Source organism: Rhagoletis pomonella, unplaced genomic scaffold (genome assembly GCF_013731165.1).
Source record: "Rhagoletis pomonella isolate Grant_MI unplaced genomic scaffold, Rhpom_1.0 Rhpom_scaffold_00002, whole genome shotgun sequence".
Lineage (NCBI taxonomy): Eukaryota > Metazoa > Arthropoda > Insecta > Diptera > Tephritidae > Rhagoletis > Rhagoletis pomonella.
Genome location: NW_023458556.1, coordinates 10,856,250 through 10,883,082, shown reverse-complemented (window position 1 = coordinate 10,883,082; position 26,833 = coordinate 10,856,250). Strand labels below are relative to the sequence as shown.

Here is a 26,833-nt window from a genome sequence, read left to right as displayed (position 1 = left end):
ATAAACATTGTTGCATATATTGTAAAAAAAACAGCCGGCAATACGAGTAAAAAAGCAGTAAAAAATTGTTTTTTTTTGGCGTTCGTTGTGGCATATCTTTTACGTCTGGCGCTTTGCTGGCAAAGTTATAAATGTCACGCAAAGACACAAAGTTTTATCTGGCATCAGCTTAAGGAACTTCCCAACAGAGAACGAAACGGTAACAAATTTTTTCTGAGCTTATGCGAGAAGAATGGAAGCGAGAAAAAAAGCATTCATTAGTTTAAACTGTTTAAATATTTAAGATAAACGAACGACTTAAGACACGAACTGTTCTTCCGCAGAAAGTGAAAAATTGTTCCGTAAATGGACAGTTGACCCTAATGACAAACGATCTGGAAGTTGAAATATTCCAGGATCCTCTGGCTTAGAATTAAAAATCGTGCTTCTCACTGGAACGTTAAGTTCTAAAGACTTTTTTTCTCACAACGTTCTCCAGATTTTTTTTTTTCTTATTTGATCTCTTTTGAAAAAGTTCTCGATACTTTAGTTCTCCCATTGGAAACGTTCCCGAATGTTTCGTTCTCATTCCGTTCTTCTTGAGAACGTACCCGAAAGTTTTGTTCGCATTTCGTTTTTTACGGAACTCCTCCCAAACCTTTTGTTCTCATTTTGTTCCCGTTCAAACTGCACTCATAACATTTGCTCCCATTTGGTTCCATTGTGGGAACGTTCTTGACATTACATTTTGTTCTCAGGCAGAACTAAACCAAAATTGAAATGCGTACTCTTTGCCTGATTAATTCGTACTTAGAAATCTATAAATATATTGTTATAAGATGCGAAAAATAATCGTTAAGGCTAAAGTTGTTTTTAGCATCATAAACTCATTTCATTGCACGCATTTGTAAGCCAGCTCTCGATATATTACATACCTGTAGGCAATTCTTTTTTCTTGGTCAGTCACTGAACTAAAAGGCCGCAATGAATAACAGTAGCGTATAGTGAAATGAAAAAAAAACACACATGAAAAAAAAACACAAGATTGATAGTGTTAAAAACAGAAATAGCATAACAAAACAAATACATAAAAAATATGTGGCCACAAAATGAATCGACTCACGGTAGATATATGTGAACATACCGTCGGTTAATAATACAAAACCGCGATCAAGATAGTGCAAAACCGTGTATGTTAGGTTGCATAAAATATTTTCTAGATAGCAAAAACACTCATATTTCAAAATAGTCTTCTTTTTTATAAAGCAATCGCATTTCTTGCTAATATTTTGCAGGACGAATGGAAAAGTATTGAGCCAAGAGCTTGTGTGAGCAAATCCAATTTTTGGCAGCAAATGTCAGTTACGCGGTTTTGAAGAATGACGATACGCGGTTTGTACTTTAAACGACGATATGCAAGAATGATAGAATGCATCATGACTAGCATTTGTTGACTTGGCCAAAAGAGACAAGCAAGTAGATATGCGGAAATTAATCAATAAATTCGCGACAGTGCAGGGTCAGCAGCAAACAACCGAATACAATTTTTCAATTAAAGCGAATTTTAAGCTTAATTTCTGACCTTACCAGCACTATATGCGTACTAAATAAAGTACATATATAGGTAAGTACTTACATCTAGCCCTAGTCTAAATTAAAATTAAACTGTACGATTGATGTTATACAATTAAAACGTTTTGATCGTTGTAGGTACTTTCCCCCATGACCTTACAAAAATGTGACGAAAACTTCCATTAACATCAAAATACACACACATAGGTATGTGCTGATCATTTGCTATCCAAAATAGTCAACCAGTGCAGGTTTACTTATGGGCTTTAAACTTTGGACTTTTATTTACCTGTTGATTTTGTTGCGGCCGCAAATTCGTTAACTTATTGACAAAACGTTCTACGCACAACTTTTTTGCCAAATTGCGAACAACTTCAGAGGGATTTGAGAAATGTCCCAAATATTTTTCGTATTGAACCACACTCTTATTAGCACTATGGGATTCGTTAAAGCACTTAATTACTGACCATTAGTTTGCTTAATTAAAAATAAAATCATTAAACAGGCAACCTTCTTAGCGCACCACAACGATTATGCAAACACCAGCACAAAATGACAACACTCGATTTTTGACGTTGCGCCGTCAGCTGTCATTTTGCTGTCACTTGATTCGTGCAAAGCTGGATGCAATTGAAACAAAACTTAACGAAAACCTGTGTTGTAAAATGTAGAACTATTAATTATGGTCGGCCGGAGAGATGTTATTTTCCTCTTTCTTCCTGTGCCAACAAATGTGTTTTGCAAGCCCCTTGTGCAGGGGGGACGAAACTCCCTGTGCCCGGGTGGGTAGTCTGGCAAAGAACGTAAATCTATACATTTACGTTCTTTGATATAAGCAAAAACTTTTTCAATCTCGAAACTGAACGATTGAATCGTTGCAACCCTGTGTTCTTTCCATCAAGTTGTCAGTACTGTTTTTGACTTTTCCTTTTGCACCCGCCTCTGACGTATACGTACGTATGTGTGAGTGTGTGTGCAAAGTAGACGGCGAGCGCATATTTTCATTGTCCGTCAAATTTCTTTTTAAAATTTCTTCAAGATAATTAAAATTTTGAAATTTCAAAACTTCTTCATAAAATACAATTTCCTTTAGCGCAAGGGAGCGAAAGTTCAATATAGAAAGGAGCTTGGGTAATGAAAGATTTCTAAAGTGTTTTTATGTAAATTCATGATGAAGCAACAGTGACTCGGTGTTAAGCAAAGAAGCAGTGCGTGAAAGAATACATATGAGCAACAAGAAGGCCGAAATAAGTGAAACAAGTAAAAATTTAATTCAATTTCTTGGTGCTATATACGTGAAATCGACGCAGGTTAACGTGAATAGAAGTTAATGTGAATTGAAAATTAATTATTTATTCGAAGCAGTTTCGCAAAAAGAATTTACGAGCAGAAGCCAATCAGTTTAATACCTAAATGCTATGTGTGACTTAACAGTGGAAACATTGAAGTTAGTGTGCGTTAAGTTAAGCGGTAGACGTAATCTACAAGTTGTGAAAGTTCCAATGTAGATGATGTAGATGCTACCAAATATGAGGGGAATTTCTGATCGACATACCAATTGAAAACGCAGTTACGACAAAGAATTCTGCAGTTAGTTTTGCTCGGAAGTTGGATTCCGCAAGTGGTTTCCGCCGCGTAACTGCAACGCATCGCGTACGTCGCTTCTGTTTTACTTGTATTTAGCAACGTCTCGTGACCTCATCAGATCGCCGCCAACGTCTGCAACACCTTCCGACTAACCAACCAACATTTGAACAAGTAATATTCAAACATACCTTTGTATAGGCAGCCCGACAAGCAAGCACAAAGCCGTGGCGCACTTGGGATTTGCCGTTGTTCGCGATTCGGTTTTATTTACCTCAATTTTTATGTATTTATATTACCCACGGCTTACGTATGTCTGTAGTATAGCTTGTTCGTCTCGCTTCTCGTCCATGGCTTGCTTGCCTTTCTGCCTGACAGAATGAATGGTTACTTGGTTGGTCTGTCGCGTTGTTGGTTGGCTAACTGAGTGGCCCACCGACTTACGGATTTTGCCTCTTGTCTCTGTTACAGTATTGTCTTCCGTTTGTTTCAACTCCGCTCGACTGTGCTTCGTAATTCTACAGTTGAACTGCTGAGCTTGCAGGTAAATTATGCAAATATTTAAAATAAAATACACACATTTGTACTTATTAATATATGTAAATATGTATTTGGGGTTTATACTTCACTTAAATATATTACTTGCTGCAATTACAAGATGGGTTTTGCTTTGTATTCGGCTACGCCGGGTATTTAAAATTTTGGAGATAATATTTTTGGTGTGTCTATGACTAAAGAGCTCGTCAGACGTGGCAATGCAATATATTTCGAAAAGGCTGTCAAATTGAGAAATTCCAGAAAGCAGTTGCAACTTATCTTTCTCAACTTGACAGCAATTGCGTGGAAAATTTGGAAATATGACCACGTCTGACACGCTCTTAAGTTTCTATTAACACAAAAGCTTTATATTAAAAAAGTAAAAAATACCTTTGTATATCGACGCCAGTCCGGTCTACGTAATCGGGTTGGCACGGCACAAAAAATTTCCATCCCAATCCCGCTCATCCCGAAATAGAATTTTTAAGTCTCGTTACGCCCATCCCGACAATTCTTAAAATTGTACCGCGAGTCCCGAAATCTATCACTTAAGTTTAATTAACTGTCTATTTCATAAAACGTATTTAAGTGAGATTTCGTGAATTTACGGAGGTTGTGGGTTTTATCGGGAGTGCTAGGAAAGGATTTTGGTCGCGTCTCGCCCGAAAAATTTTTGAAGACCTTCCCAATACCTCCCATCCTGGCCATTTTGAAATCGGTAACGTGGGTCCCGCGGGTCTCGCGAAACGACTCAGATTCATATCTAGCTAAGGGCTATAAACGCAGTATCATTCCCCAAAAACTCTGTGGAATTAGCATTCTGTTACAACAACAACCGGCTTATATTCAATGCCCTCTACAAGTTTTACAAAAATCAGTTTCAGATATTAAAACCAAACTTATACTTAACTGTCATCGATTATATTAATTAAGTATATTAAAGCTTTTGTTACTTATGTCTTATTAAAATTTACTACTGGTTTAAAAAGTTGGAAATATATGCAGTTTTTGTAACAGCATCCGCGTTTCCAAGAGTTTTTTGGTAGTGACATTTCTTGGCCAGACATAAAACTGGTTGGTAAATTTTTTGTTAATTATTGTAAGCATAAAATTAATCTGTCGAAAAAATATAAATCCAAAAAAACGATTAGGCTATAACAGAAAATAAGCATATCGCTGTGTAAAGGTGAAAAGGTACCAAATCCATTTTTTCAAAAATTAGTTTTAGATGCAGGATGATAGATAATGCTAAGCTACATCGATTTTCCGTATCTTCAAAATAATTTAAAGAAGGGACTTGGCACCTATTCACCTTTAGGTAGCGATATGAAATAATGATTTATAATTAAACTGTTCTTGTTCTATAAAATTGTGAAGTGAAAACACTATTCAAATGGAAATAAATTAATTTGTCAAAAACGTTTCACAAGTAGCGTGGCAGTGAAAAAGAAAAGTTGGGTATTTTTCTCAAAATCATCATCTTGTAATAGAGAATCTAATTGTCTTAAAGTCACAAAAATTTTCCAAGTAATTACTTGCTAGATGTTAATAGAAAAGCCTTTAATACTTAAGTAATGGAGAATTGCTTAAACTGATGTAGTGAAATTATAAAGTGAACAAATTTTCACTGACATTGTATTTTTCATTTTCTCTTCACCATTTCATAGAAGGAGAATTGACCTCCTGATAAGTTATGAAAAACAAGCTGCTCCTATTTTAGTCAGGAAATAATTATTAAGCTCTTAAATTTAAAATTTTACACTTGTGCTTACGTAGGTACAATATGATGATAACTAAAAAAAATATCTTTGTTTTCATTTCAGGCATAATTTCGCTATCAGCTCGGTACAAAATTTTAAAGTTAAAATTACGCGATATATTTTATAGTCCTTTGAAAGTTCGCAACGCCAACGAAAAGAGCTTAAAAACTGGCTTGTTACCCACCCGGCGTAAATTCAAATAGTGTAACCAAATACACGTGAGCAACACAAAAAGAAATTAAAGCAAATAGTACAATTATATAGGTACATACATATGTATATATAAACTGAACCGAATAAACAACAATAACGACTATTGTAGTCAAAAAAGAAGGAACGTGGAGAATTGAAACATTTTTTACTTATCTAAAACTAAAAGAATAGACCTCAAAGCTGAACGAAGAGTTTTATCATTTGAAAGGTAGACTTATACCCGCGTACTTAAGACCAGGTGCTTGCAAAGCGACGTACAGAAGGAGGAGAATCAAACGTTGCAATATTACAAACTCTTCAACAACAAACAAGTATTCAAAAGTTAAGACACACTTCCAGCTGGGGAGGGATAAGAAAAAATTCGGTATGCAGTAAGGGCAAAGTCACGACCATTAAACGAATTGGGAACGACAATAATAAGAAAAAAGTAACAAAAGCACAGTCATAAAAGTTGTGACTACATAGGAAGTGCACCGGAGAAACGCATCGAATTGTCTTGAAAGTGCCAAAAATCACGCTAAGCTCTAGCGACTAAACGCCGGCTTAAGTGGGCAAAGGTTGTACTCAACAATAAGCAGACTAATTCCATTGTGATTGGATACCAGCACGAAAATTTGTCATCAGTTGTTTTATGTAAACAATAGACTAGAGGGAGACAGCGACCTACATATGTACATAAATATGTATATAGCATAAGCAGCTCACAAGCAGCATGCCCTAAATCAGATTATTTGTTTGCTAAAAAAATGTTTGTATATTCTTAGTGTGCCACTAAAAGTACAATTGTTGTGGTGTGGAAGAAATTTCCACCACAGTGTTAGCGGCTACTTGTGTCTGAACTTTAGCGTGCTCTGCATCGTGTTGCGGAAGTGTGCTCTGTGCGGACAACTTTGTTTTAATGACGCTGCTGCCCGCATCACCCACATCATTGACGTTGTTTGAAAAAATATATATATTTAAATCGGCATTCACTGCCGCCGAGTGGCAGCTCAATACAAAAAACTCTCGACTGATGCTACTATGCGGTGGAGCACAGCGAAAACGATAAATAAGAGCAGCATTTACGACAACGATAGCAACATAAAAAAGACAATAATTAAAATAAATCCTTTTGTTTGTGTACATTTGAAAGCAAACCAAAGCAAATTGAATAAAAGTGAAAACCAACAATCAGCATACGAAGCAGCATGGATGAGGAAAGGAAAAGACGGTGAGTTGAGTATGGATCTGTTTATGCTTTGAAAATACATACTTACATATTTTTACATTAAATTCAGAATAGAACTTACTGCGGCCTGTTTCAAGAGCGACCTAACCACATTGAATACAAAAATTATCTTACGTATGCCAACTTATATGCATCTTTCAATGCTATGCCCGATTCCCTCTTGCACGCAAACAAATTTTAAGCTCCCGCACTCGCAAAATGTCCAGTCTTCTACAAATATTTAATTTATAGCCCCAACCCAGAAGATAATTTAGGTAGGCTTTCTTTAGTGAAGCCTCTCTAAGAGGCCACTCCAGAAGGGCTGAAAAAGTGCTTCCTTGCATGCTTTCTAAAAGGGCTTGCCCATGTACCATTTACGCGAATGCATAAATTTATATTATTTAGCATTACAAATGGATTTCAATAAAGTTTTTAAGTTGCAATAACACATTTGATATAAACCTTAAGCAAAAATTTAGGATTTTTATAAATTAAAGAAGAACTTTAAAAGAACTCCAAAAGTCCTTCTGTCCGTACGTCCGATAAAAGCCCTTCTGGAAGGCCTTCTATGGGCAGCCAAAGAAGGAACCCTTCAATTTGTGCCACCCCATACAAAAACATGTAAGTGCGCCTGCGCCACACTGCAGAAGTGAAACTTACGTTACATATCTATTTTATCTCATAACCAATATACATATGTACATACATCTGCTTTTGCTTAAGGTTATATTTTTTGTATTTTTTCATCCAGATCCCTACCTCTACCCCTGTGCGTTCTTATTACATTTATGTATGTTATTCTGTTTGCTTTCCTTTATCTTCATTTTCATCTTTATATCTCTGTCGATAACAAAATCGATAGTAACATCCAACAAAATATCGATAACAAAACCAATAAATATATCGATAACTAACTCGATGACGAATTCGATAGCAAAATCGATAATAATATTGGTAGCAAAATCGATTGGAAAATCGATAAAAAATATCGATAACAAAATCGATGAAAATATCGGTAAAAATATCGATAACAAAATCCATAAAAATATCGACAAAAAATCGATAAGTAATCGATAACAATATCGATAAAAGTATCGATAAATAATCGATAACAAAATCGGTAAATAATCGATAACAAAATCGATAGCAGAATCGATAACAAAATCGATAACATTATCGATAAAAAACCAATAGCAATATCGATAACAAAATCGTTAAAAATGTCGATTACAAAATTGATAACAAAATCGACTCGATAAGTTCCGAAAATATCGATAGCAAAATCGATAGCAAAATCGAAAAAATTATCGATAACAAAACCGATAAAAATATCGATTGTTATATTGTTAAATCTCGAGAATCCCCAAAATCTCTAAACTCCCAAAATAGTTCTATCTTCATCTTTACTTTTATCGATATCCTCATCCTCATCTTTTTCTTTATATTTATCTTTGTTTTTACTTTTATCTTTATCATTTTCTTAATATACATATTCCCCTTCACCTTTGCCCTTATACATATAAGTAAAGTGTTTAAATTTACCTTGGTCTTCATTTACGTCTTCATCCTTACGTCTTTTTGTTTTTGTTTTAATTTTTTCCTTTGCCTTTATCCTTTTCTTTATCTATGTGCATACTCACCTTTACTTACATTCTTGTATTGTATTGGTCTTTTTCTAAGTTTTATTCTTTAAGCTTTCATTAGCAAGTTTTTGTTAAATTAATACCATGTGCATACACTCAAGAAGCACTTGTTTTAGCCCCAACCATTTCCGTTGCACCATTTCCGTTGTATTTGCGAATTTAAGCCCAAAATACAATAACGCAGTGGCAGTGGCAGTGGCAGTTTTTCGAAATCAGCTGTTTTTTAGAAAGTGTGGTGTCCAATGAAGCGACTCACAATACAGCAGTGGCAGCTGGCAGTTACTTTGCTCCATATTACCCACACTGTTTTTTACCTTTGCTTGGTCTGGTTTTAGTATGTTGAAACTAACACCTTACCCGAAATCGGTTGTGTTTTAGAGGTCGGCAAACGGCAAAAAAATCTCAAAAATCAACGCGATTTTTTAGCAGGTCGAAACTTGCACTTCATTGTATTGTATGGGTTATAAAACTGCATATCCAAAAATTTTCTAAAAATTCAGATTTAAAGGGGGAAATTTTGATAAAAATTTGTTGAATTTTCTTAAATTTTGTATAAGGTTTCAAACTGTTATTTATATATTTTTTGATTAAAGCTTGGACGGTATTTTTTTATAGAAAAGTAACAAAGTTGCACAAGGTTCACAAAGATTAATCAAACTTTTAAAAAATTTTATACAAATAACTAGTATTTTATACGCAATTTTAAAAATTAAAAGTTTTATATGCAATTTTGTAGGCCATTCAATTTAAGTACTAAAAATTGCCGTCCATTTTTTAGAATTTTCTTGTGGGTAGTGTTGGTCATTTTTTTCCATATGACATATGAGCAAAATCTGTTTTTATGATGGAATATGGCTTCGAAATTTTGTCCATATTTTTATAATATTATTACTTATAAGCGGGCACTCTCAAAATCGCGTGATCGGTTTATTTTAAAGCCAACCGCCATAATAACTTGACATCTAAAATGCCACAACAGTATATGAGGATAGGAAAAAGAACCGCAGGTTAACGCAGCTGAAACTTATATATTTTTCATGCTTAGTCATCAAGTTATTAGTTATCAATATTTCAATTTAAGTCACATTTACGCAAAAAAGTTCTAACCTTTTAAAGTGAAAGAAAACGTTTAAAATATAGATATTAAATATTTCCATATAATATTTTGACGTAATATTCTGTATAGTATAATATAAACTATTTTCAAAAAGCTAACATTACCTTTTTGGTGAAAAGCGCACCTATTTTCAGTATTTTACTTTTGAGGCTTATACTTCTTAAAACAGAATTGCAGTGGTACAAAGAAAGGTATGAAAGATCAACCGATTTATTAAAAATTGTTTTTTCCTCTCGGACATCGCTGTGCCGATCGACACTACCAAAACGAAGCAGATTTACTTCTGACCTTCAGGGGCATTGCCCAAAACTTTTTGGAACTGTTTCTTGCTGTTACAACAACTTTCTCTTGTGTGCTCGATTTTCAATATTTTTGTGTAAAATACAGAAGTATTGGCACAGTGAATTTTTCGCATTATATGCAAAGTTATTTATTCTAATTTATCTTCGATAATTTTTTATAAAAATATTTTTCATTCTACACCAGAAAACATAATAACTTTGTGCAAAACTCAGGAAAATTCATTAAATTTGCACACTAATTTGCAACTTTTTATTCAGATTTTTTAGAAAAAATCTTAGAAGTATGCAGTTTTATAGCCCATTCAAATTTAGTAACAAAGTGCAAGTTTGAAGTCGCTAGAAAATCGCATTGATTTTTGGTAATTTTTTTTCACGCAAGTTCTTCCATACAAAGTAATTCGACAATTATTTTTTGTATGGAGAAAATGAGCAACACCTTCCACTAAAAAAATTGCCAAAAATCAACGCGATTTTCTAGCAACTTTAAACTTGCACTCTGTTATACTAAATTTGAATGGGCTATAAAACTGCATACTTAGGATTTTTCTAGAAAATCTGAATAAAAGGTTGCAAATTAGTGTGCAAATTTAATGATTTTTCCTGAGTTTTGCACAAAGTTTAGAGTTTTTTATTATTAAGTTTTCTGATGTAGAATGAACTATATTTTTATAAAAAATTATCGAAAATAAATTAGAATAAAAACCTTTGCATATATGGCGAAAAATTCACTGTGCCAATACTTTTGTTCGGCACTGTACATGTAAGAAGTTTGGATAGAACCAACTAAGAACTTTACGGCGGTTTACCTTTAATACTTTTTAAGTATAAGCAGAAAACAACGAAAATTGTCTATCAAGTTTTTATATACCAACTTAAAAATTCACAAAAAAGACATTAGTCAGAAGCTCTGAAAGATTGAATGGAAATAAATAAGCTTAAGCTTGATTATCATTAATCTATTCGTTTGGTCGATTTAATTGAAAATAATCCCAAACAGTAAAAGAAAACAAAAAGTTTGCTCAACTATGCCAAGCGTCATTTTTTTTTTTGGCTATACATACCTCAAAAGTCATAGAGAATGTTCACACTTACCTAAAATCGAAATTTCGTATGTATACATACATATAAAATGGCGGCAGAAATACTAGACTCGTCATACTTTTAAAAATGTTAGCTATATTTATTTAGTTTATTTTATGTTTAATATTTTTTTATAATAGCCTAGATAGTTATGCAACAAACATCATATAAATCCGCTTTTCAAACCTTGAACAAAATTTATAACAAGTAATTTTTAAGCAAAAAACATAACCGACTTCAATTCTCATAAAAAAAAAAATATATATGATCCAGATTAGTATGGGACCATCTCTGACCTTTCCGATACAAAAAGAATTATCGAAATCGGTTGACGTGGTCCAAAGTTATGCTGGTAACAAACAAACAAACAAAAAATAAATAAAATAAACATATTCCGACGAACTGATAACCTCCTCCTTTTGTGGAAGTCGGTTAAAAATTCGACAAATTTTCAAACTTTTTATTCAGAATTTTTTTTGGTATGCTGTTTAGTAGCCCATTCAATTTTAGTATAATAAAAGTGCAGGTTTCAATTGGCTACAAAATAATATGTACCGCACTTTTCAGTGCGATAATTCAAAGACGAGAAAATAAATTTTAAAATTGAAAACAATGGAAATGCGCGATGCGCGGCCTTTTAAACTTAATATTATGCGTTGCGCTTTTAACAGGCATCTGTTGTTATCCCCCGAAGGGCTTTAAAAAAATATATATACATATTTGTCGATTTTTTTTTTTGAATCAGTCTAATGTGAATGCATATGTACATGTCTTCATCTGAAATGCAAAAAGACGTAACAAAAACGACGCTGTCATGCAAAAAGACGTAATAATAAAAAATTCAAAATTTACTTTTTGATTGATATGTCCAGCATATTTCGTTGAATTGCACATCATTTTATGAAAACAAAAAATTATTAGTTACGACTTTTTACATTTAAGTTACGATGTTGTTACGTATTTTTGCTTTTCAGGTGACGATATGTACATATGTCCGTATATGTATATATGTATGTACATACATACTTATTTATATTTTAAGTATCCATTTCAACTAAAGTGCAAATTTTGGCTTTGCAATGTGCAAATTAAGTAATCTTACTCAGTAAGCCAAACATTTTCTCACGAATTAAGAAAATGAATACGATTCCTTTTACAAATAAAAAAATGCAAAATGAGATTTAAGGAATTTGAGGCAGGAAGGCATGGCACCCCATTTATGTTAAAAATAAATCAAATTTGCTAAAAGCTGTAGACTTGTTTTGACGAAAGGTACAAATAATTAGTTGCTGTCAAAAACACCTACACTTGTGTTCAGCTGATTAAGTCATCAACATTTTGATCAATTTGGGCTATTTTTATTTTGTTTATTTAATGTGTATTATTTTTCCATAAAAGTCTAGCTCATTTTATAAACAAACACCATACCATATAAACCCACATTTCAAACTTTGTGCGAAAATTATAAAAAATCTGCAAAGTTTCAGCTAAATTAAAAAAAAAAGTTGTCAAATATATTTTGTATGGAAAACAATTTGTAAAACAGTCAAAAAATAATTATTAAAAATCAACGCTATTCTTTAGCTATTTAAAACTTGCACATTATTACCCTGGAATTTGATGGGCTATTAAACTGCATACTCAAAAAAATTCTAAAAAATCTGAATAAAAAGTTGAAAACTTAGCTGAAACTTTGCAGATGTTTTATAATTTTTGCACAAAGTTTGAAATGTGGATTTATATGGTGTTTGTTATATAATGAACTAGGCTCATTCAAACGTTGATGACTTAATCAGCTGATCACAAGTGTACATATACATGTGTACATACATCCATCCATACATACATACATACATACATATTGTACATTCATTCATACTTCTTTAAATTGGTTTTTAAAATGAATTAGCGTTTTAATCTTTAAAAAAGATATAATAAAATCTGAATCTTTCGCGAAAGTTGTTTAAAACGAATCACATTCTAGAAGAGCCCCAGATATGTTTTTGTTAACGATTCGTCCACATCTAGAAGAATTTGCCGAAGATGAAGACATTTTTACGAATCGTCTGTAAATCTTGTCGCAACGTGGGCAAGCGCTAATCAAAACTTTTGTTTACGCAAACTTTGCTAGATAATAAAAAAATATTGCCCCTAAAAATACTCATTTTATTTTATTTCAACCTAATTAACAAGAGAATTAGATTTTTTTTTTGAAAATTATTTTATAGAACTGTAAAAAAATTCATTTAAAAATTCGATTAACTGATTATTTCTCAATAATTGCAATTAATTGCTATTAATTTTTTTGTCCTGTGACTTATACGAATAATTAATTGATATTTAATTTAATTTTTTTTTGCCATCCCTACTAGCAACTATTTTAGCCAGAATTGGCCTGTAAAAGTACATTTTAACTTTTTTTTTAAATTCTTGGTTACAAAACTCTTATGTGTTTTTTTCAGTTCGTACATACATACATACTTATATATGTACTTACAAGTCCATACATATTTCCAAATGAAAACCCCCACGGCTTTGTAACCCATCACCATCGGCCAACTACGAGTTAATTAGTCCAAATCTAGCGATAAATATGTATGTATGTACTTTTGTACGTATGCTCACTTGTTCGCTTATAAAAATGATATGGAAACCCTAGCCACAAATGGAGGAGTGCACACGCGTATCTACATAACATATGTATGTAGGTATTTTATAGCTGTTGCAGCGTTTGGCCACTTTTGCAACTTTTTAAACATTTTGTTCTTTCCATATTTCGCTACGTCGCACAGTGCCGCGAAGGTGGACAAAAATACAAAAATCGACTGTCTTGAAACTTAGATGTCTTGATGTCAAGTTACAGCTAAATCTCCAACTAAGAGAAGTTCATAAGTTATTTTGTGATAAAAACAACTTTCAGCCTCACACACCCCCTCAAAGTACACCTATTTTCTACATACCATTTCATTTCGGCGATTCGCACATAAAAGTGGTCGCAGTTAAAAATTTGTTAAAAATACATTTTTATTCCTAGCAAGATCAACTTTTGCACTTTGATAAAGATATATGCGACAAACCAAGAAATGCATGGTTCATGGAAAAAAATTTATACAAATATTTTTTTTTTATTAATAAATAAGTATATGATTAAACATACCAAAATCCGAAAATTGGTAAACTTTGGAGACAAAAAAAAAAAAACATCTTGAAAGTTCGTGAAATTTTTTTTTTGGTTATGGTAGTTTGGACCTTCTACTAACAGAAACAATCGAAATCTCTTCCAACTTTTTCCAATATTTGAAAATTTTCAATTTTGAAAAAGTGACTAAATGCCTTTTTTTTTGGTATTATTTTAGCTGATCTATATTTACAATACTTTTTCTGAATGCCCTAAGATCTAAAATTTTGGTTCGCTTTTCAAAAATAAGGTATTGAATTAAAGCTAAAAGTGCCAAAAAAAAAAATTAAGAGGTACAGGGTGCTTTGAAATGAAAAAAATTATCAGCTAATTAAAATACTTAAATATGCATCACGGTATGGGAGCCAAAAACAAAGGTATACGAAGATTTACATATATATATATATACATATATATATATATATATATAGAGCAATGACACCAGTTTACAAATAATATGTTAACCAATGATTAGACGAAAGGCGAACCAAAAGCAAATAAAAATAAATAACATACCTATTACTCTTCATCTGCATAAAGAGTACTATTTTGCTTAAGCAGCAAACAGCTTGCGAAAATGATAGTACAAATGTATGCACATCATGGAGGTCCAATTTTTTTATATATTTTTTTTTTTGATTGAGTCTTTTTATAATTTTGTTCACCTAACTAATTACATTACGTGTGCAAAAATTTCAACGTTTTACTATTAGTGGAAAATGTAGCTCAACGCGAGTTTAAAATTTCATGAATTTTTCTCTGGTGCTAAGAGTCCTCTCTTGTGGAAAACAAATAAAAACCCAAGAGTTTAGTGTTTTGTTGAACGAAACAAGAGAGTTATACCTTAGAAATTATGGTTGGTATAACATGCCAAGTTCAGTGCATAAAGTTTTAGTACGTGGACGTGATGTTATTAAATACTTTGATTTACCAATAGGTAATGATTTTAAAGCTATGTTTTCATTTATTTTCTTATTCTGTATTTCCACCTATTTTATCAGGTTCATTATCAGAAGAAGCCTTAGAATGTTCACACAAAAACATAAGAAAATATCGGCTTAATCGTTCTCGAAAAACTGGAAGACTACAAAGCAATACGGATTTAATGACTCGTTTGATATTATCGTCAGATCCATTAGTTGCATTTAAAAGAAATATAAAACAGAGAAACAAATATTTAAAGGGTTCTGATCTCAGCTTTAATAAATACATTGTTGAAAGTGACGAAGCAGACAAAAGCATGGAATCATTTGAATCAGTGATCACTTCCTCCTCTTCTGAGGACTCTGAAACTGAGTGATTATAACAACTAGTTCGGTTTTTATTAACATATTATATGTTATTACCATATAACAGCTATTATTACTTACTTACTTAACAGTGATTATGCTTTATTTTAAATGAAATCAAAAGAATTTTTTTTTCTAAAGGTTAACATGTAAGGAAAACCGACTTAATTTTTCAAATTACCATAATGTATTCATTTAGGAAGTAAAGTTTAGACGAATTTTGACTATTAAGACTATTTTTCTGAACACTTAGCAACAATGATATGCCATATTTCATTTTTAAATAATCATGTGCAAAAACTCGGTGTTTTTTTAATGGGTACCCGTTACAAAAAAAACGATTACTTTCTTAAAATTAGAGTAATATAGACACTTCAGATGTAAAGTTTCAATAAATTCTGACGACTCCTTCCTGTTTTCGTAAACACCACAATCAGCAATGATTATGCCTTATTTGTCTTTCATATAGTAATGTAAAAAAAAATCTTTTTTTTTTAATGGGTACGCGGTACCGAAAAATCGATTTCATTTTTGAAATAAGCATGGGTTAGTCCTTTTAGGTGTAAAGTTTCAACAAGTTCTGAATACTATTTCGGTTTTTATAAACATATGTCTACGATGATTATGAGTTATTTTACCTTTTTATAAAATTGTAAAAAAAAAAATTTTTTAATTAAATGGTAACAGATGCTGAAAAACGTTTTTTTTTTTCTTAAATTGCCGTGATATAGTCCTTTCAGGTGTAAAGTTTCAGCCCATTCTGATGCCTCCTTCCACTTACATCAACACATGTCCACAATGACTATTTTCATATAAAAATGCAAGAAAAACTCGGTTTTCTCGAAATGAGTAACCGGTACAGAAAAACCGATTTCATTTTTGAAATTAGAGGGGCATAATACTTCTAGGTGTGAAGTTTCAGCCAATTCTGACCACTCCTTCTATTTTTGTCCATCATTTGTATGGAGTCGCGGCACTGTGCGTCGGTGTAAAAGTCCATTAAAGCGCGAATAGCGCGCGCATCAGCTAATTGCATACATTTCAACTGACACAATCGCACATGCATAGATATAAAAACACACACACACACACACACTAACGTATATAATGCATGCACTTATCTTTTTTTTACTTGTACCTCGCACCAACCAAAAGAGTTATTGTACATCGAAAATGCATTTTTAAAAAATTTGTACCAAATGTTGCTGAACAAATTCTTGAAAAACCAAAATAAAAACCAAATTAACAAAATAAACACAAATCAACACAAATCAAAAGCAAAAGTTGCTGACGCGGTCTACCACTTTGGACAAGCGTTGGTCGGTCGGTGTGACCGACGACGTCTGTCATTGTGGTGCGCCTTTGCGGTTGTGGCCAGTCGAACAGCATGGATCTGTGCATTTGGTGACAAGCGTGTGAGCGCAAATGAGCAGCGGGACCAATCAAACGCTATTGGGCAGCAGACACTGTGGTCACCGACCATTGATAGTAGTCGGTCGACACTTGGCACAATGGAAATGGAAACGAATAAAAAAAATATATCAAAATTGCAGCGAGAAGCGAAAAAAAGCGCGGCGTTCGCGACACTGACTTTGCCTTTTATTAAAATTTCGCCATATTCGATGCTGCAGCGTCGAAGAGAATAAGAAAATGTTCATTGCATCAATCACCGGCAAAGGTGAATGAAAATACAAAAATACTTAGTCTAAAGAAATCGATTAAAAGCTAAGCGCGCTATTGACAAATTTTCGCTCTTTGACGCTGGGTGAGCGCTGACGTATGTATGTATGTATCTTCTAGCGGCTCGAATAGCCAGCAAAATGCTCGCGGATCGTTCCAAGTCATTGTTTCAATTGTTGATCGTTCGATTGCTGGTTGCTGGTGCCGGTGGGCTGTTGGGCGTTCGACAGATCGATCACAGCTAATGCAATTGCGCATGCGCACGCGTCGGCTTTCGTTACCAGTAGCTTACAAAAAAATAATGATAATCATAACTTAAATTCAGTTGGCTAAAAATAATAGTGAAAATGTGCGTTTTGCGGTTGTGCGTGCGTGCAAAGCCACTCAAATTGATATTAATTAAAATTTAAAGATATATGTGAAATTATGCAAGCCAATGCGTGATCGCGTGTGGTCGTGTTAACGCCACAAATGTTTTGTGAACAAAAAAAAAAAACACACACACACACACAAAACGTGCGCCTCACATTCGCCCTAAATGAGGTCCAGCCAAGAGGCGCGTTGGGTGCTGTGTATGCCGCCGCTAAGGCATTCATTTATTTCATTTAACGTACTGAAAACAAACGAATAATTTTAACTGTGCTCGTGTGATTAAAGAGCAACACTAAAAATAATTATTGTGCGCTTGAAATCAGTGGTGTAAAAAAAAAAAACAAAAAAAATAAGCTACTATGCTGCTGCTGCTGAATACTTTTCGCGAGCAATAATAATACAATAATAATGTTTGCCAACGCCAGCCATTACGAGCGGTAATTTTCTTGTTGCTATTTTTGGTAGAAAACAATAAATTATGTATTTGCGCTTTTCTGGAACGCCAAAAATTTTAAATCAAAAAAAAAGCAAATCTCTTGCGTGCGTTTTATACGCGAGCCACGTCGGTATTTTGATTGCGACCTTGAAATATTTGTACAAATTTAGGCTTGAATAGTCAATTGACGCACCCTTTTGCGTACATATGTATGTACATATCGCACACCGTTTTCAAAAGAGTCCCAACTCAAAATAATACGTTTGTCAGAAAATGCGAAAAACTATTTCTTAGCACATGATAATCATATGGGCAAGGGCGAATTTACCTTAGTTTTTTTTTTAACAAATTATAACAAAAATTTGCTCCAGCTTTTGCCGAAAGGTAGATAAAAGCTCTGCGAACATTTTTAGCGTATAATCTCAAAAATGCCAAATTTTGAGTTGTGACTCTTTTGAAGACGGTGTGCGATATGAACTTGAATAGCTTAAAGTTTTCACATTACAAGATCAAACGTTCTAAATGAAAGCAGGTCTCAGCTTTTGCTGACCTAGTACGACTTGGCGGCCATCGTAGCCCAGTAGGTAGAGATGCGTCCTAGTGCTTGGTAGGGCTTAGATTCAATTCCAGCTTCTAGCAACATAAAATACATATTTGTATACTCTGACCAACAAATCAAGATGCACAGGAAGTTTTTTCTAATAGCGGTCGCCCCTCGGCAAGCGATGGCAAACCACCGAGTGTATCTCCGCCATGAAAAACAGCTTCTCATAAAAATACAATCGCCGTTCGGCGCCGATCTGCTATATTATTGTAGGAAGTTAGGTAACCCTAGCATATCTATATACATATTTATATAACACGCGAAGGTATTTTTTGTCCAGGACAAAATATCTGCACCGTTAGCTCGATTCTCAAAAATGGGACGTCAAATTAAAGTGCTTGGCCTGTAGATATGCAAACTGGTTTTATTTTTTCTAAAAGAGTTGCCACCTGTTGAACAATTAAATTCCAAATATTTAATAATCAATCCCTCACCGTTCGTACGATTTTCCAAAATCAGGTGTCAAAATAAAGGGCTTGGCCTGTGCAATAAGGTATTACTTTTTTGAAAAGAGTTGCCACCCTTAAAAAAAAATAATCAAATTATTTAAAAGAATAAATCAATTATTACAAATCTGGTATCAATCGAAATGGTTTTGAAAAGCTTTGTTTCTTTACGTAACTGTAGGAAGGTTGCCATCTGTTTAAAAATCGAACTAAATTTGAATTAAGGGAATTGGGTAAGATCATAACATGGGTGCTAAACAAAAGGGGTTTCAGAAGGTAGTAGTTTAAAAATATTTTGAAGATGGTTGCCACCTGCTTGAAATGTCGAATTTAGTTAACATATACACAAGTTTTATGAAATATCACAATATGGATCTCAAACGAAAGACTGGTAAGAAATTTTTAGTTTGAAATCCAGAATATTTTTGAGGCGTTAGAAGAGCGTAGCCACCTATTTAAAAAGCTAAATTAAATGAATTATTAAAATATGGGTATCGATCGAAGATGGTTTGAAAATTCTTTATTTCTGAACTAAATTTAGCGAGGTTTGCACATATTTAAAAAATCAAATTCAACTTAATTCATCCGTTTATTAAAAAATATGTATCGGAATGTCAGACGAATTTTTAGCTGAAAATACTTTTAAAGAGGGCTGCTACCCGTTTGAAAGGTCGAATTTAATTAAGTAATAAAAATTTACATGAATTATAAAAATACAAGAGTTACATTTAATTTAAAACTCTTTATTTCTCACCTTTATTAAGGAGGGTTGCCACGTGTTTGAACAATGAAATTCAGCTTGGTTGATAGTTTATTAAAATGTAAGTGTATCACAATGCCAGGCGAAAGAGATTTAAAACGTTTTTAGTCTGAAAATACTTTTGGAGAAGGCTGCCACCTGTTTGAAAAGCCGAATTTAACTAACTTATACACCCCTACAAGAATTGTGTGATGGAAACTAACACATTCTCATTTATCTTACTAACGCATTTGCAAATTTTGCGTTGGTTAAAAAGAGACCAATATATAAGGCCATAAGTTGGAGGAAGACGGAAGATCATATGTACACAAATGTTTACATCAGATTTTTCACACTGCCCTTTAGAATGTGATAGAAACTTGTAGGTAGCCAGTGACAGAAATCTCTATCAGCCTTGCCAGTCAAATGATTTGTCAAATGATGGTCACTGTTCTTGCAGGGACAAGTTTTATATAGTATTAAGATATGGATGTTAATCGTAAGAGATTTATAAAGGCTTAACATTGAAAATATCTTTATTAGGCTTACCAACTTTTCGAAACGTCATGTCGATCTATCTAAGTACATATCGTTACCTTAATATAGAGAAGCCCTACCTCACATCGTCGCTGAAATACAAAAAGCCGTAACTAATAAAAAACCAAAATTCACTTTTCGATTGATTAAGATGCATTTCATCGAATTACAAGTCCCCACATCGTTTTATACAATAAAAAAATTTGGGTAGTTACGGCGTTAATGCTAACCATGAGTTTAATTTATACATACATATTTATCTATAGATACACGCGCCATCAAACTACCCTTGAGTTCATGTGGAATCCAAATATCGATCTTGCTGCTTGTTTAAATGGAAGTGAACACTTTTTATAAGCGTTTTTCCGTCGTTGTTGTTTTCACAACAGTATAATAATTCCCCAAACAATTTCTGAGGAATCTTGTTGAAGCTACAGTCCGCAGAACTGGATTCTAAAACTCTGTGCACACATTATTGCGTCTCAGCAATCAATTTGGGTAATTATAATTCGATTTACTTATCTGTAACTTGAAGCCGGTTCCGGTAATAATTAACAAGTTTTACATGAAAACGGAATAATTTGAGTTTTATCTGAATACATTTTTTGTCATTCGATTTTGTTAAGGAATCGAGAAATCTTCATCAGTTAGAACGTCATATTTATCGAGTATCCACATTAATAATAGGGGAGCAAGCGGGAATTTTAGCATTAACTCAACCGTTACAGATTAATATATGGGGTATATGTTGTAACCTGTTGATTACATCCACCAAATCTAAGTCCTCCTCTATATAAGGTCGCGGTAGGACAGGCTTTTATTGTCGAAGAATGTAGTGTTGTATGTTTGCTAAGTTTGTGGTCAAGAAAACTCACTCAGAACCTACGCCTTTCGAAGGACTAAACGCATTATCACAAATAAGTAAAATAATTATTACACTTTTGACTAAACTAAATAGGTAGTATAACTAAATTACACTGGTCCAGGCATAACTCTACTCAGCATAAAATACTGCTAAAATCATGTTGGGCTAATATTTTGTACAGCACTGCAGATTGTCCATATTTAACACTTAATAAATATCTTTGTATATCTACTTTTTATTTTCATAGTTATAATAATGATGTTGTTATTCGCCAACATTTTGTTTTTCTTATTTCAATTACTCACTCAATTGGCGATTTGTGGCATTCGTAGTTATGAGTATTTTATATAAATTCTTTTTCTCATTTTTTTACTGTGATTTCATCATGTTTTTGGTGATGTTGTTATTGTCACCTATGGTTGTCGCCAATTTATCGCCATCAGCAATACCAAAAATGATAGATTTTAACGATTCTTTTCCATCCCGTTCATTCTCTATTTTATTTAATTTATTTTTTTAATATTTTTGGTTAAACTTCAATTGGCGTCTGCATTAATTGTGTGTGAGTGGTGTTGTTTGTGTGTACATATGTGTATACCGCATTTATACATATAGTATGTAGTACATATAGGTAGGTACGTGTGTGCATTTATTTAATAACGTTTGCACATGTTCTGTCGCTGATAACTCTCCAATGGCAATCAACGTACGTACATACATATGTATGCACATGTACATACATACAGAGTATTAAAAATCACCACACTTTAGATTGGCAGCAACATTGCAACAACATAATTTTTTGACTTTTATTACGCGTATGACTGACTGACGGTGATGAAATCACACCTTTCGAGAAGTTATTGATAAATTATTTATTTTGTGCCACTCAATTTAACTTGAAATTGCTATTTTTGTTACATATGGCGGTTGTATTTTTTCATTATTTATTATTCGGTGGGTAATATCTACACATATATATAGTACATACTTTTCTTAAGTTCCAGGTACTTTTGGTAGCAGATAAAAGCTCGCCGCTTGGTTCCCTGTTCTCAAGTTTATTATTACTTTGTTGTCTACCCAAAGGTGCTTTATTATTTACATACGTACCTATGTATACTTTATATCTGTCTATGTTAAACTTTGGAACCTCTTTGCTTGAAATTACTAACGTTCATTCGTGTTTCGCTTCACACTCACGTTTCATTGGCATGTGTGGATATTGCTGCGTTTTTAATGACTCTGTATCTCTTTTTAAGTACATATGGCAATATATCGACAACATAAAATTTGCATACATGCATACATATAAGGATGGTCCTTAAAATAACAGCAACGAAAATTCTTAATTGAAAAAAAAAAAAATAAATACAAGTTGGGGTCGCTACCAATCGCAAAAATTCTAAAAAATTTTGACTTTGACAGCGAGTTTACAAATTTATATTAAGAAGTTTCAATAATATGTCAAATTGATCAGATTGTGTACAATTTTTGCAATTTTTTTTTATTTAACATTTTTTTTAAATTTTCATGCATGTCTTCATTTTTTTTTTAAAGGGATGCTCCAAACACAATTAATGTGTTGAAATTTTTAAGGACCGCCCTAATGCATATATATGCTCATTTATTCCTGCTTAGTTAGACAACCTTAAGATTAATTGAAATTTTACACAAAATACATACATACATATGTACATATAAACAGTACGTAAGTATTTAAATTTATTTAAAATTTTAAATTTTGGATTGCATCCGAATAAAGATGACGTGTGATTTATAATAATCATTTTATGATTTTATCATACGCAAACAAATACATATTTACATACATACATATTTAGGATATTCACAAAGGCGTCGTAAGTGTCGCATGTCGTAAACTTCAAACGTTTAAATAAATGTTTAGAGGACTTGAAACCAATCTAATTTTCAAAGACCTTCATGACCACTTTATTTATTCTTTCATCTTTCCATCGAACACTCCAAGGCCCTACGGGTACTTTGACCCATTTTTGTGGCAAAAATTAATTATGACCAAACAAGTAAATTATTTCATAAATATATGATAATTTTTGCTTTTTAGTTTTATTTAAAAAAATGTAATGCAATTTTTTTCTAAATATTTGTATTAAAGAAAAAAACTGTCACTTATGTAAGTAGTTACAGAAACTATTTATGCAGTTAGTGGCTATTTTTGAAAATTCTTACAAAATTATATTAATTTTTATTGACAACCTGAAACGTGTAATAACCTAAATTGTCTGCTTTATTGACATCAAGCTAGCTGACCCACTTATTAAATTTTTGTCGAAACACGGATAAATTTTATTGAGGAATTTTCGACTTTTTATTTTCTATAATTTTGTTAACTTTTTTAAAAAATATTTGTTCGAAAACACTAAATCGATTTCAATGTGGGTGTTCACTCTTGTCACGTTATCAGGTTATATGGTTGCCTGGTTATATTTTTTATCAGTTTACAATAAAATACACTACAGTATAATAATTTTGAACCAGATAACCTAATAACCAGCCAAGTATGCAAACCCACTATACTCCACTCGCAGCCAAATACTTTGGCCGCCTGCTAAACATTTGTCGTTCGTTCTTTTTACAAAAACAAAAGTCCCGTTATTTGGTTTGAACTCTCTTTATCAAATACCAGCGCCAAAAAGTTTATTTTTGTAAGTACGAAAAACGACTTTTTGCTACAAAAACCAATAATATTCATCAGGCGCTTTCATTGGCTATGCCCCCGTGCCATAAACCCCCACGGGTATGATGATTTACTTATAGAGTGTGATTTTTATGCGACGTGAGGAGACTTTACTTCTGAATTGCAACACAAGCGCTACTTTGGACTGAGTAATTCCGCGTCGGATTTCGAGACAGGCATTATTATCGGTTTTCGAAATTATAACAGTCAACACCGACGTGAGTTCCGTGACTCGAATGCGCTGGTTGATTGTTTGATAGTATGAAATAATTCGCTTGTGGACCGGCCCCATGCAAAGCAATGCGACTTTAAACCGACAAATAGACGGTGTGTCACTTTCCTCTTCACATATTTTTCAACATGTGGCGCTTGGTGAATACCTGATGGATTTACTAGGCCTAAAGCCACGCCTTTTATACAATTCGCTCGATAATGCGTCGGGAATGCGTTATTCGGTTACTATTAATCAAAAAAATAAAATAAAAGTAATTAATATTTCGAGCATATTCTGTCCATCAAATACATTCTCAATAAAGATTGCAATTATTGAAAAAAAAAACAATAAAAAAAAATTATGAAAAGATTATCTAAGATTTCTTCGCTTTTGTTAATAAGTTTTATTTGGCGCAAAGACAAAAGCCGCTATTCATCTTGTTACTCATACAAAAGAGCTCGATACATGCATACATACATACATATGCACACTTGTCATACATTTCAAAAATATGCACGCCATTGTCGTCTAAGCGTAAAATTTCTGCTCGAATAAGCTCATTTCTGTTTTGTTAATTTTTAAGAACTTAAAAGATATAAGCAAAATTTGAATAGCTGCAAAATGGGGAAGCACGTAATTTCCAACACACAACAATATTTTAGGTGACTACAAATATACACACTTCTACCGAGAGATCTCAACACAAAACCGTGCATTTATCGTACTAAAAATTGTATTTCATGTGTAGCTCGTAAAAACTTCCAGCAGCAAAAATCAGCTGAATGTGAAAACATATGTACTTAGTTATATTAGCCAAAATTGATTGCAGCCGTCGATTCTTGGCACATTTTCAAATATCTAATATTCGCATATTTATACATTTGAAAAATGTATTGCTAAATTACGTTTATTATAAAATGGGTCTGACACTAGTGGGCAGCATATATGTGTGAATCGCTAAAACTTTGTTACAAATTTGGGCAGAAGCAAAAAAACTTCGTCTAGTTGATTCTTTTTTTTTTTTCAATGTTTATTAACTTTTTTGTAAAAGAATAGCCCATTATCTAACATTATATATTATCTGAGTGGATTTTGGTATAAATATTTTTAAAAAGTAATTTTATTTATAAAAAAGAACCGATTTGTTGAGGTATTTTCAAATAGCTCCATCCCACGTAAATCTTAATATTTTTCCGAAATATTTTGACGACGAAGTCTTAAACTACAGTAAATTTTAAATTTCCGATGGGAAAACAGTATCGTTTTTTTTTTGTATGAAGTGATACACCCTAATGTACATATGTAAGTATATTCACATAGAAATATACTGCTATCAGCGTTGATGAGCAGCACCCTAACGCCATCAAAATTGTATGTTTGTGTATGTACTCTATACATATGTAAGTACCCTGCAAAAAATGCGACTAATCCGGGATGACTCCGGAATAGCAATCGCAAAGGAACATGCGACTAAACCACTTTTGATCTCTTTATATGGAATGAACTACATATTCGCTTTTGTTCGTGCATGTCCTATGAAGATACTAATTATTCCGCTTTATATCCGAACGGGTATTCACTATTCACTTTTAAAAAATAAAAATTTGGGTCAGCTGCGATTCGAACCGGAATTCTCAGTTTTGTTAAGCGCACATGAAATTTCATTGACTAACTTGGTAGATGTCATTAAATCGTTAATAGTACCCGTTAGAGATGAGACTAGTTGCGACTAATTAATGCCCAATTGCACCCGATTGAGAGTAATTTCGGAATACTCTGTTTAGTGATTAGTCGCCCAATTTTTTTTGCAGGGTTCCTCCCAGCAAATGTATCTAACTATAAGTTAACTTGAAGCTGATCAGGAAGGAACTAAAGGTCACTATTATCTATTGCGATGGCCGCGAAATATGCATTAGATGTCAACTAACTTGTAACTAGCTAGTTATTTTTTATCAATTGGAAATTTTTTTTCTGTAGGGTACTTATGCATGCATGCTTATGTACATATGTATGTGCATATGCGCACTGGGTATGCGCAATAGTTTATTTTTCTTTGTTGCTGGTAGCTGACTAAATCTCTGTCTGTCTGCCGAGTCAACCAAGGACAGTTCTACTTTGCTTATTGGCTTTTGTTAGCTTTTCGCTGACTGACGCTTATGCAAGCTGTTGACATTGGCGGAAGTGATTTTCATATTCAAAATTTCTCATTATTTGACTAAATTTTTGCTTGAATTTCGTATTTTTCCACAAGATGTGTGCAATGGGGTTGCAAAGTGTTATGAGAGCGCAAAAAAGCAGAGTAATTATATTTAGTTGATACTAGATTATGTATATTCAAATATACATTCATACATACTTACGTATAGGAAGATGTTAGAATATTATTTTGGGCAATGCCTATATGTTAGAAAATGGATAATTGCCCGACTACGCTACTACTCAAAATCTCAAAAGTACGCCATAAATTAGAGGTTAAGTTGTTGTTTATTGTTTACTTAAGAAAATACTCCATCTGTATTTGTGTATGTGGTGCGTGACCGTAGAAATCAAGCCTACTAATTCTGACTTCTCTCTTCTCAACAAGTTCGGTTTCCAGATAAATCTTCTGTAGTTTACACTTTTGATATGATCGCCTGCTAAATTTCTAAATAATTATAGAAGCAAATGAAAGATTTTTAAAATTTGTTAAGTGTTTCATATAATTCTTAAACTCAGTTTAACTCAGCCAGGTTGAATGTCCGTAAGGCCAGCTGACCCATTTTT

The 26,833-nt window shown here is 33.0% G+C and overlaps 1 protein-coding gene across 4 annotated transcripts in view; it reads left to right on the top strand.

The window, feature by feature from the left end:
• The first annotated feature begins 2,499 nt into the window (after window positions 1-2,499).
• The window catches only part of LOC118733073 (rho-associated protein kinase 1), a 48,738-nt gene continuing 24,404 nt past the window's right edge, over window positions 2,500-26,833 (top strand). For all 4 annotated transcript variants that reach the window (XM_036462266.1, XM_036462265.1, XM_036462268.1 and 1 more), the window contains exons 1-2: window positions 2,500-3,679; window positions 5,496-6,855. In XM_036462266.1, coding sequence (XP_036318159.1) covers window positions 6,833-6,855 — 23 coding nt within the window. In that variant the 5' untranslated portion in view covers window positions 2,500-3,679; window positions 5,496-6,832. The remainder of the gene's footprint in view (window positions 3,680-5,495; window positions 6,856-26,833) is intronic.